The sequence below is a fragment of the Ahaetulla prasina genome, chromosome 14, assembly GCF_028640845.1.
Source record: "Ahaetulla prasina isolate Xishuangbanna chromosome 14, ASM2864084v1, whole genome shotgun sequence".
In the NCBI taxonomy this organism is placed as follows: Eukaryota; Metazoa; Chordata; class Lepidosauria; order Squamata; family Colubridae; genus Ahaetulla; species Ahaetulla prasina.
Window position 1 is genome coordinate 22,507,874 of NC_080552.1, and position 12,079 is coordinate 22,519,952.

The 12,079-nt window shown below is 46.1% G+C and overlaps 1 protein-coding gene across 3 annotated transcripts in view; it reads left to right on the forward strand.

Moving 5' to 3' along the window:
- LOC131184976 (lysosomal alpha-glucosidase-like) overlaps positions 1-12,079 on the forward strand; it is a 31,020-nt gene that overhangs the window by 6,476 nt on the left and 12,465 nt on the right. The window contains exons 1-9 of one of the 3 annotated variants that reach the window (XM_058156923.1): positions 739-913; positions 2,883-3,424; positions 3,517-3,662; positions 4,617-4,782; positions 5,732-5,828; positions 8,105-8,224; positions 9,404-9,522; positions 10,250-10,381; positions 11,495-11,605. In XM_058156923.1, coding sequence (XP_058012906.1) covers positions 754-913; positions 2,883-3,424; positions 3,517-3,662; positions 4,617-4,782; positions 5,732-5,828; positions 8,105-8,224; positions 9,404-9,522; positions 10,250-10,381; positions 11,495-11,605 — 1,593 coding nt within the window. In that variant the 5' untranslated portion in view covers positions 739-753. Of the gene's footprint in view, positions 1-738; positions 914-1,010; positions 1,031-2,882; positions 3,425-3,516; positions 3,663-4,616; positions 4,783-5,731; positions 5,829-8,104; positions 8,225-9,403; positions 9,523-10,249; positions 10,382-11,494; positions 11,606-12,079 lie in introns of those variants that run through there. The other 2 variants (XM_058156925.1, XM_058156924.1) reach the window with 2 other exon arrangements.

The window sequence follows — 12,079 nt, forward strand, 5'->3', positions numbered from 1 at the left end:
ATTACTTCAATGTATAATTTCCTCATTCAATTTTCATTACAATATATCTATATATTCCGTGTGTGTGTGTGTGTGTGTGTGTGTGTGTATGTAAAGATCTCCCTTGCGCACTTGTGCTAGTCGTTCCCAACTCTAGGAGGCGGTCACGGTGCTCATCTCCGTTTCAAAGCTGGAGAGCCAGTGCTGCCCAAAGACATCTCTGGTCATGTGGCCGGCATGACTCAACGCCAAAGGCGCACGGAACGCTGTTTCCTTCCCACCAAAGGTGGTCCCTATTTTTCTACTTACATTTTTTACGTGCTTTCGAACTGCTAGGTTGGCAGAAGCTGGGACAAGTAACAGGAGCTCACCCCGTTACATGGCACTAGGGATTCAAACCGCTGAACTGCTGACCTTTTGATCAATAAGCTCAGCGTCTTAACCACTGAGCCACCGCGATTTATATTGATATTGATTGTTTCCTGATTGCTTATTTGTACCCTATGATTATCATTAAGTGTTGTACCTTATGATTCTTGATGAACGCATCTTTTCTTTTATATACACTGAGAGCATATGCACCAAAGACAAATTCCTTGTGTGTCCAATCACACTTGGCCAATACAAAATTCTATTCTATTCTATTCTATTCTATTCTATTCTATTCTATTCTATTCCATGCTGGGTAAGGCCAGGTACCGAAGGGAAGACAAGGAGTTGGAGTAGAATGCCGTTTAAAAACAACAAGAACAACAAGAACCTCAGAGCTTAAGAATGATTGCAATGCCCTGTTTGGAGGGCAAGCAGAATTCCTTTTATGCAGGCGCTTATTGTAGAAGATTTACTGTTGTGTTTTGCAAGTATTGCACACTGGGCGGCTCTCTTCCCCTTCCCGGCTGTTGCTCTGTCAAGAAGAGACAAGAGAGAGAGAGAGGTATGGTTTGCTTTGCTTTTTTTTTTAGTTCTGGGCTGGCCTTCCTCTTGACCTCAGCCAGGTAACTTAATAAGCCCTGAAGGGGTGACTTGTCCAGTGTCGGAAACCCTTAAAAAGGTTTGTTTGTGGCTTGAGTAAACTTTGCTTTCTGCACCCGCTTTCCCCTAGGGTTCTCTCCTTGGCCCCTTCTTCCTTGATTTCTAACCATCGTGACTCTAAGGGCTTCTTAGAAGCTCCAAGGATTGTGCATTGTGGTTGTGTCCACCCATGCACAGCCTGATCTAGTGACTGCATTTCGGTGGGAGAGTTGGGAATTTCTATGATTCCTCCTCACGAGCAACATGGCTACGGTTGCTGCCGTAGAAAGTAGAAAGCGGGGCTGACCAGAGAGCAGAAGACAGCTGACAATGACCTCAGATCTAAGGCCCTTGGTGACTCTGTAGCCAAACAGCGCTTCAAAGCCTCCAGGCTCCTGAATGAAAATGTTTTCATGTTCTTATCTTGGGGTTAGATGTTGCGAAAATATCTACAGACCCTCACATCCTGGACATAAACTGCTTCAACTCCTACCTCAGAATGACGCTATAGAGCACTGCACACCAGAACAACTAGACACAAGAACAGTTTCTTCCCTAACGCCATCAGAAAAGCCACAGTTAGAAGCCTCCAAACTAGCAGCCAGTTGAGGCATTGAAGCCATGATGGGATCTCCTCCGTCCCTTCAATCAATTGAGTTCGCTCAGTTGAGACCCCGGTATTGGAGGAACCTTTCAGATCGCCTTCAGAGGGTACTGTTATCCCCCTACCTTGCAGGAATGTGATCTGGAGATCCCTGCAGTGTAAATAACTTTGCTGGTTCTCACTCCCTTTCATTGAGTCTGTCGTCAGCACCTCTAGAACTGTCTGGTTTGGCTCTGCAACCCAACAAGACAGACACAGACTTCAGAGGATCATTAGAACTACAGGGAAAAAAATAGCTACCAATCTGCCTTCCATGGAGGACCTGTATACTGCACGAGTCAAAAAGAGGGCTGTGAAAATATCTACAGACCCCTCACATCCTGGACATAAACTGCTTCAACTCCTACCCTCAAAACGACGCTATAGAGCACTGCACACCAGAACAACTAGACACAAGAACAGTTTCTTCCCGAACGCCATCACTCTGCTAAACAAATAATTCCCTCAACACTGTCAAACTATTCACTAAATCTGCACTACTATTAATCTTCTCATCGTTCCCATCACCCATCTCCTTCCACTTATGACTGTATGACTGTAGCTTTGTTGCTTGTATTCTTACAATATTGATTGGTTCCTGATTGCTTATTTGTACCCTATGACTATCATTAAGTGTTGTACCTTATGATTGATGACGAATGTATTGTCAAGGTTCCAGAAAAACCTCTTCTGCATAAAAAAAACTCAGAAGCCATTGTCTTTCAGAGTTCTTTACTAGCATGAGGAAACTGGCACACGATGAGTGAAATTCCAAAACTGAACTTCCGGATTCTTTTCCCAGTTATACAAACCCCAAGAGTCCCACCCCCCTAACCCCTTTGCTGGTCACATGGTCCCATGTTCTCCCAGTTCATTCGAATATCTTCTCGCCACTCCTCCTGCAGATGTGAACACCATCTGACCTTGACCGCTTGAAGAATGTTACCATACCCCTCAGCCCCCCTTCTTTCCCTCAAGGGAAAAATGTGGCAGCGTCTGGAACCCTAAAGTCTAGTATGGTTTCCAGGCCTGACACGTATCTTGTCTTTTTATGTACACTGAGAGCCTATGCACCAAGACAAATTCCTTGTGTGTCCAATCACACTTGGCCAATAAAGAATTCTATTCTATTCTATTCAATTCTATTCAATTCTATTCAATTCTATTCTATTCTATTCTATTCTATTCTATTCTGATCCCAGGAACCAGAGTTAAAGTCACCTTTCTTTTATTTTCCTTCCTTCCGCAGCAGCAGCAGCAATTGCCCCCATGAAGTCCTATCAGAAGCTGAGCACAGATGTCTCTCGGATCAGCGAGGTGGAGGAGGAAGGTGCCGATGGAAAACCATTGTGCCATCAGAAGTTGTCGGCTTGGTGGCTAGGTGGGGGCCTCTTGACAGTAGCTGCCCTCCTGAGCGGGGTGACCGTTTGGGTTCTCGGCCAGATTTGGTGGGATCAGCACGGGGTTTCCTTCTGGTCCAAATGCACCTCTGTGCCAGAGAACCGTCGCTTTGACTGCTACCCGGAGAAAAGTGTGGTTGTGACGCGAGAACTTTGTGAGAGTCGGGGATGCTGTTTTGCGGAGGGCGAGACGCCCCTCGATAGACTCAACGGGGTTCCGTGGTGCTTTTATCCCCCTGATTTTCCCAGCTACACCTTGGGGAGCACGAATGAGACCGACCTGGGGCTGGTGGGTTTTCTAACCAGAGAAAAAAAGACTTATTATCCGAAAGATCTTGAGAAGCTGCAGCTCAGGGTGGAGTTCGAAACAGATTCTCGGTTGCACGTCAAGGTGAGGCATCTGCAAAATGTTCTTGCGGCCCTTTCGTGACGTGGTCTTCGTTTCCATGCGATGCCTGTTTGTGCTTCTCTTGCTCTTTGTAGATCATCGATGCCACCAATCCTCGGTATGAGGTGCCTCTTGACGTTCCTCAAGCCACCAAGAGGGCAGAGAATCCTCTCTATTCCGTTGAGTTCTGCAAGGAGCCTTTCGGCCTGATCGTGAAGCGGAGACTCTCAGGGACAGTTCTGTAAGCATTTTTTTCTCCTCTAGGTTAGTGGTTTTCTCCTGCTCTTTCGCGAGAAAGATGATCTTGCCTGTTGGCCCTCCCTGTCCCTGTAAGAGCCAAGAGGGGTTGCGCAAGAGCTCCGTACTCTGAAATCAGCATTTTTTTTTTTTAAAAAAAAGAGGAATCCCGATATCATGATGGTCACATTGTCACATGATTGTCACATTGCTGCGTTTCCTGTGTTGCTCTCCAGTGTGTTCACCTTCATGAAGGACAGCCGGTCAGGGACCACAGATGGTCAGAATGCCTCCTGCTCAACATTTAAAGGTTTTTAGACTAGACTAGACTAGACTAGACTAGACTAGACTAGAATAGAATAGAATAGAATAGAATAGAATAGAATAGAAAACAGAATAGAGGAGAGGAAGAGAAGAGAAGAGAATAGAGAGGAAGAGAAGAGAGAAGAGAAGAGAAAATAGACTAGAGGAATAGAATAGAATAGAATAGAATAGAATAGAATAGAATAGAATAGAATAGAATAGAATAGAATTTTTATTGGCCAAGTGTGATTGAACACACAAGGAATTTGTCTTAGTGCATAGGCTCTCAGTGTACATAAAAGAAAAGATACCTTCATCAAGAATCATTAGGTACAACACTTAATGATAGTCATGGGGTACAAATAAGCAATCAGGAAACAATATCAATCTAAATCGTAAGGATACAAGCAACAAAGTTACAGTCCTACAGCCGTAAGTGGAAGGAGATGGGTGATGGGAAAGATGAGAAGATTAATAGCAGTGCAGATTTAGTAATAGTTTGACAGTGTTGCTATCTGAATGATCCGTCACTGCTATTGATTTCCAATATTTCTTTGCTGTCACCCTGAAAAGCTCTTCTTAAGTCGCAAAAATTTAAAAAAAGAAAAAAGAAAACGCGTTATTGTTCCCTTAATTGGGATGTTTCCTCTTGTAGGTTGAACACAACAGTGGCTCCCCTGTTTTTTACGGACCAGTTTCTCCAGATTTCCACGGTTCTGCCTTCCATATTTCTTTACGGGTTGGGAGAACATCAGAGCCATTTCCTGCATAACCTGGAATGGAACACGCTGCCTCTCTGGGCCCGAGACATCCCTCCTACAGTAGGTTTCTTTGCTGGGCTTACGAGTCGGTTTTGAGTTGAGTTCATTTATTTTCAGTGGGTGTTGTGACCTTGGCCCAAGTAGTTATTACCAGACACAATCCGTCCTAAACGAAGTCCTTCGGCCTTATCACAAACCTTTGTCTTCTTTGGCACCCTGCCAAAGGCTTTTCTTGGCAAAGCCCCACAAAGTTCAGAAACAAGGGATGACAGCTAAACGTTGCTTTCCTACAAAGAGCCCTACAAAGTGCTGCTCTTTTAAGCCTTCTGGGAGGGGCCAATCATTTCCTGGCTTTACTCCTGAGTCGTCCTTTTTGCTTCAGCTGCTCTTGTCTTTTGGCAGCTCTTCACATGCGTGCACTAGGAACAGGCTCCTCCTGTTCATCTGACTCTCTGCAGTCCGCCTCTGGAGGCTCCGGAGTCCGGGTATCGCTCCCAGATGGCCCTGGCCCCATCTCTGCCTCCGACGCAGAGCCCTCGTCCGGGCCTTCCCCTGACTCCAGGACTGGCCCATCGTCCTCCCCAGCCTCTCACTGTCCGACTCCGCTGCCAGCTCCGCAGGGCTGCTGGTGGACCATAACAGTGGGGTTACATTTTTTTTCTTGGTTCCCTCCTTCTCTGGATATCCATGTGCCAGAATGGACACTCTGGGTGGTAACAACTTATATTGTCTTGTAACAGTGATTGTATACTTGTTCAGTTCAAACCAGCATCTCTCTGTATATAATGAAACTGCAGTAAGAAATTGGGGTTTGTCCACGTTTGGTCAGTAGACTTCCTGGAGGCCTCTGGTCCACAGCTATGAAACACAAGGGGATGCAACTTTGGCCTGATTCAAGGAAGTTCTCCTCTGCCTCAGTTTCAAATCACCCTGATGATTGGATGTGGAAAGAAAAAAAATTGAAATGAAGAGGATACAGGTTTTTTCCCCTCTCTATTATTGTTTTCAGGAGTCCTACAATCTCTATGGCGTCCACCCATTCTATCTTCTCATGGAGAAAGGCGGAGCTGCCCACGGGGTTTTCCTCCTGAACAGCAACTTGATGGGTGTGTGTTTCCTTTATTCCTTTCTGGAGGTGTTTAGTATGGAGCCCAAATATCTTGAGTGAAGAAATGTAGCTACCTTGCAAGCCTATTTTGGGCCATTCCTTTATTTTCATGTACAGTTCAAATCTCACCAGGCTCCAGGTTGACTCAGCCTTCCATCCTTCCGAGGTGGGTCAAATGAGGACCCAGATTGTTGGGGGCAAGAGGCTCACTCTATAAACCACCCAGAGGGGGCTGTAAAAGCATTGTGAAGCGGTATATAAGTCTAAGTGCTATTGCTAAGTAGGGAAGGAAGGAAGGAAGGAAGGAAGGAAGGAAGGAAGGAAGGAAGGAAGGAAGGAAGGAAGGAAGGGCCATGGTGGCGCAGTGGTTAGAATGCAGCACTGCAGGCAAATTCTGCCCACTGCCAGCTGTTTGATTCTGACCATTTCAGCCTTCCGTCCTTCCAAGGTTCGTAAAATGAGGACCCAGATTGTTGGAGGCAAGAGGCTGACTCTGTAAACCGCTTAGAGAGGGCTGTAAAAGCATTGTGAAGCGGTATATAAGTCTAAGTGCTATTGCTAAGTAGGGAAGGAAGGAAGGAAGGAAGGAAGGGCCATGGTGGCGCAGTGGTTAGAATGCAGCACTGCAGGCAAATTCTGCCCACTGCCAGCTGTTTGATTCTGACCATCTCAGCTTCCGTCCTTCCAAGGTTCGTAAAATGAGGACCCAGATTGTTGGGGGCAATATGCTGACTCTGTAAACTGTTCAGAGAGGTCTGTAAAAAGCACTGTGAAGCGGTATATAAGTCTTAAGGGCTACGGCTATTGCTATTTACTCCGTTCATGAGCATCCATAGGACCGCTGCTTTCTAAAGTCTAGTCTGAGTCAAAAGCCAAGTCAAAATCAACTTCATCTCCTTGGAAAAGAAAACTTACAGCTGTTCCTCGAGTTATGACCCCAGTCCAGACCAGAGTATTCATACCCAAGCAAGGCAGTTGTTAAGTGAGCCATGCCCAATTTTGCACCATTGCGCAGGTACAACATGCAAGGATTACTTGTGAGTCATCTTTTTCAGCACCATTATAAGTTCAGACATTTCCTAATGGGAATGATTGTAAGTCAGAGACGGCCTGATTCCCATTCCTCTTCCTTTTTCACTACTTGAACGGATGTACAATTCTGCGAGATGTAACGAGGGGAAAATGCGGTCATGAAGGCACTTTCTGGAGCCAAGACATCTGTTTCCTGGCTCAGGATGGCCTCTTTAGCAACCGCTGAGCGTTTAACCGCACCTTTGTCGGCTGCAGGCCTCTCACTTTTCTGGACTTCTGTTCTTGACCCTTTGCATGTAGAGGTCGGCTGGTGAAAGAAGGATCCGATGACCTGAATTACCTGAGATTGCAGGCAGAACCAGCTTCCTTTCTATTTAGGTCGAAGTGGGCAAACCTTTTTGATTTTTGTCTGTTCCCGAGGGCAAGGAAGAACGAGAGCAGCAGGGTTTTTTTCTTGACCTCCTCTAGGATGCTTCTGAAGACCAGGGCTTCTGTGAAGACAGGCTCTTGGGGGCTGAGGGTTTTTCTCTGCATCAATTATGTTTTGTCCAGAACTGCTAGGTAAAGGCAAAGGTTCCCCTCGCACATATGTCCTAGTCGTTTCCGACTCTAGGGGGCGGTGCTCATTTCCGTTTCAAAGCCGAAGAGCCAGCGCTGTCTGAAGACATCTCTCTCCATGGTCATGTGGCCAGCATGACTCAATGCCAAAGGCGCATGGAATGCTGTTACCTTCCCACTAAAGGCGGTCCCTATTTTTTCTACTTGCATTTTTACGTGCTTTTGACCTGCTAGGTTGGTAGAAGCTGGGACAAGTCACAGGAGCTCACCCCGTTACGCGGCACTAGGGATTCAAACCCTGAACTGCCGACTTTTCGATCAACAAGCTCAGCGTCTTAGCCGCTGAGCCATCGCGTCCTGCCCCAGAACTGCTAGACAAAAACTGCTGAGTGAAGCCAAAAGTCATTCATAAGGGAATGGAGCTGAAAGGCACAGGGGTTGATTGAAATGTACCAGTCAGTTACCGATTCTATTCTTGCATCTTCAAGAGAAATCAGAGACACAGTAGATAGAGTTGAAAGCCTGTCTAATTTTTTCCCCCCTTGGTATGTATGAAAATGGAAAAGGTTTTGAAAGTCGTAAGAGTGCACTTCTTCAAAATGTGGACAGATTTTGCATGTGGGAATGGTGGTTCCCCCCAAACAGATTTGATGTTACTCCCTTCTTTCTTCTTTCATGGTCCAGAGGTGGCTCTTCAGCCTGCTCCTGCCCTGACATGGAGGACAACCGGGGGGATTTTAGATTTTTACATCTTTTTAGGACCTGATCCCAACTTGGTGGTCCAGCAATACCAGCAAGTGATTGGTGAGTATTTCAAGAATCAGAAGTACAGTGGGAAAAGCTCTGACGGGAGCCAAGAAAGTTTGGCTGATGGGTGGGGGGCAGAAGTGGGGGGTGCAAGCGTACTGTATGTAGGGTGTCTAGTTGGGGAAGGCTGTGACCCAGAGACTTACTGTCGTAACCTAGGCCCAGGTAGGGAGTAGGAAACTCAGTCAGTTCAAAAACAAACAAACTTTATTCAAACAGCTGGGAATTACTTCATTCTCAGCATAGTTTAACTAAATCAAAGCAAATTCTTCCCAACACAATTCCTCAGTCCTATCACCAACCTTGGTCTAATTAGGCAAACTGCCAAAGGTCTTTCTTGGCAAAAGTTCAGAAGACGCCAGTAAGAAACAAATGCAGCAAGACAAAGATATTAATGTTGTTTTCCGACAAAGAGCCCAAACGCTGTTGCTGGTCTTTTAAGCCTTATGGGAGGGGCCAATCATCTCTTGGCCCTACTCCCGAGTCGTCCTCTTTGCTTGAGCTGCTCTTGCCTTCTGGCAGCTCTTCTCATGCGTGCATTAGGAACAGGCTCCTCCTGTTCCTCTGCCTCATTAGTGTCAGTCTCTGGAGGCTCTGGAGTCCGCACCTCACTCCCCGATGGCCCTGGCCTCATCTCTGCCTTTGATGCACAGCCTTCATCTGGGCCTTCCTCAGCCTCCAGGACTGGCCCATGTTCTTCCTCAGCCTCATTGCTGTCTGACTCCATTGCCAGTTCCGCAGGCTGCTGGCAGACCACAATACTTACCCAGGAGCACCTGGTGCCCATAAGGAGAAGTTTATTCACTCATGCATGGAGCTGAGGCCTGCCTTCCAGCTTTGATTTCATTTGTGTTTTGGGTTCTTATCTGAGAAACCTTCCAAAGCAAATGCAATTCAGAGATCATCAATTCAGGAACGACTGCGCTGTTTTTGTTGGCTTTGTTTCTCTGCCGGGAGAACCTTCCTCAATGACATTTCTTCTGTTGTCACTTTTAAAATAATGGCACAGAAATAAGGGGGAAAGCCCCACCATGATAAAAATTCTTGTCAAAGAAAAAAAAAACACAGAAAGAAAATGACATTAATTTATGACAAAAAGAGATAGTCACGTAGCCCAGCAGACTCCAGTCCGACTTGAGAGGCTGATATGTTGAATTTCCACCACTTCCATTTCAGGGTTTCCAGCCATGCCCCCCTTTTGGGGACTGGGGTTCCATCTCTGCCGTTGGGGGTATGGGACAAGCAACAAGACGTGGGAGACAGTCAAAGCTATGCGGAATTTTCAGATCCCTCAGGTAAAAAACAACAGGAGCCTACCAAAAAGGAAGAGAAGAGGAATTCAGTCTGCCCTCTCCTTGCTCTGCCCTGCCACTGCTTGGGGTGATGGCCGTTGTAGCCCCGTAAAACCGAGTGATTGTGTCTCCTCTGCCTCGTGATGAGACCTCAAACCTACCATGGAACAAACGAGGCCCATGGAATGGATCTTCGTGTTCTTCAGAGGAGCCATCTCCAGTTCTAACCCAGCTCCCCAAACACGACAAACCCTCTGACGTGAACTCAAAAGATTCCTTTATTAGGCATGCCAGAAACCCCGGCAAAAAGTTTCTCTCGCAGGCTAACAACTCCTGGTCGGAAGATAAATAGTTGTCTGCCACACCTATTCATCTCCGTCCCCCTGCCTTCTATCCCCACAGCTAGGATGGGGCTTTATTAGCAGAGGTGGCTCTTCCATCCCAAGGACCAGCCCATAGATTTCCACTGCTCTCCTTTCCTCTGCCTTCTGCGTATCCGCACATCTGGCACTGGACCCAGCTGTTCCTCCTCAGAGCTCCCAGGTTGCCTTGATGCTGACCCTGACCCCCCACGTCTCCTCCTCCTCCTCCTCCTCTGATTTGGCTGCTGGAGGGACCGGCGGCTGGCAGGCCACAACATCTCCAAACTGGTTCATTCTGTACCAGATTTGGATTCCCCCGCCAGCTTGGAGAGGCTTCCCTTTAATCCTCTCTTTGGTTCCGCATGCAGGATGCCCAGTGGAATGACATCGATTATATGAACAGCTCTCGAGACTTTGCTGTGGACTCCGAGAGATTTGCCAGCCTGCCCCAGATGGTGGAAGATCTTCATAAGCACGGACAATACTATGTGCTCATTCTGGTAGGAACCATTTCTTCTGTGAATGCTTTGGTGGAGGTTGTGTGTCTGTGTATGTGTGTGTCTATGTGTGTGTTTGTATGCAAGATGGATTTCTCTTTCCAGCCAACGTGTCTCTGTGCTGTGTATAAATATAAACCCACGGAGAGACAATCTTTTTTTCCACCCCTCTCTGGGGCCAGCCGGAGGTGGTATTTGCCAGTTCTCCGAACTGCTCGAAATTTCCGCTACTGGTTCTCCAGAACCTGTCAGAACCTGCTGGATTTCACCCCTGCCTCAGACCTAAATCTAAACTTAACGCAAGACAAGGCCCGCTGAAATTCACTTGTCTCTCTCTCTTGAGTTATCTTGCATTGAATTTCCCCATGACAATTTGTCTTGGGGTGAGTTCTCGTAGACCCTTCAGAAGTAGACGAGTCTTCCCAGAACAAAACTTTGAGCCAGAACAGAAATACTGCAGCTTCCGGGACGAAGGCTATTCTCTGTCCCTCTTCTGACAGTTCGAAGAGTCCAATTACAAACCTTGATAGACCCTCTTACAGGCTTATTTACGAAGCTGTTCGAATGAGCAAACACAATCTGTCATGTCTGAAGGACCCTTTGGAAAAAACTGAATTATTTTTTTTACGTGGGATCTGTTTTATCGATGGCTAACTAACAGAAACAGAAGTTAGAAACTTAAAAGCACAAGAGAATGATTAATTTCATTGAAGATTTACTAAAATGGATAAGCAAATATTATTACTATGTATTTATTATTGATGTTACTTTATTGTTATTATTTTATTGTTATTATTATTACTATTTCTCAAAATCAACTGTACTCAGACAACACACTGTTTATATAGACATTGAATTTTTACGTTTAATATTTTTTTAATTTTTTTAAAATATAATGTTTAAAAAATATTATAAAAAAATAAAATAAAATAAAGGATCCTTTGGAGCCGGTCCTGGAATGCTGGCCTTAAAAATATCCAGATGTGTAGACTTTAACTTGCAGGTTTTGCCAGCTGCTGTGGCCATTTCTGAGAATTCTAGCCACACATCTGGAAGTCGCCCAGCTTGGGAAAACTGCTGCGTAAAACAGCTGGTTCTCACGTTATTTTCTCTCAGGATCCTGGAATCAGTAGCGTTCAGCCTCCGGGCTCTTATTGGCCTTATGACGAAGGCCTGAAGCGCGGCGTGTTCATCAACAACACCAAAGGGAAACCTCTGATTGGAATGGTGAGTGTCTGCTCTCCTTCTTCACTTGAAATGGATGCTCTGCTCAAAGGGAATTGTTGTGGCAGCAGAGCTGGCAGCAGAATCGGACAGTGAGGAGGTTGGAGAGGAACTTGGGCCAGTCCTGGGGGCTGGGGAATGCTCAGATGAGGGCTCTGCATCGGAGACAGAGAGTGGGCCAAGGCCATCTGATAGTTACGTGCAGCCTCCGGAGTCTGACAGCAGCAAAGCAAAAGAACAGCATGAACCTGTCCCCAGTTTGCGCATGCGGAGAGCCACCAGGAGACAGGAACAATTAAGAAAACAGGGTCGACTTGGGAGTAAGGCTTAGAGTTGATTGGCCCCTTCCATAAGAGATAAAAGACCAGCAACGGTGTTTGAGCTCTTTGCCGGAAAACAATGTTTTCCTGAAATATGAACAAACTGGTGCTATTTTAATCTTTTCCCTAGCCCTAAAACAAAATAATAACCAAACTT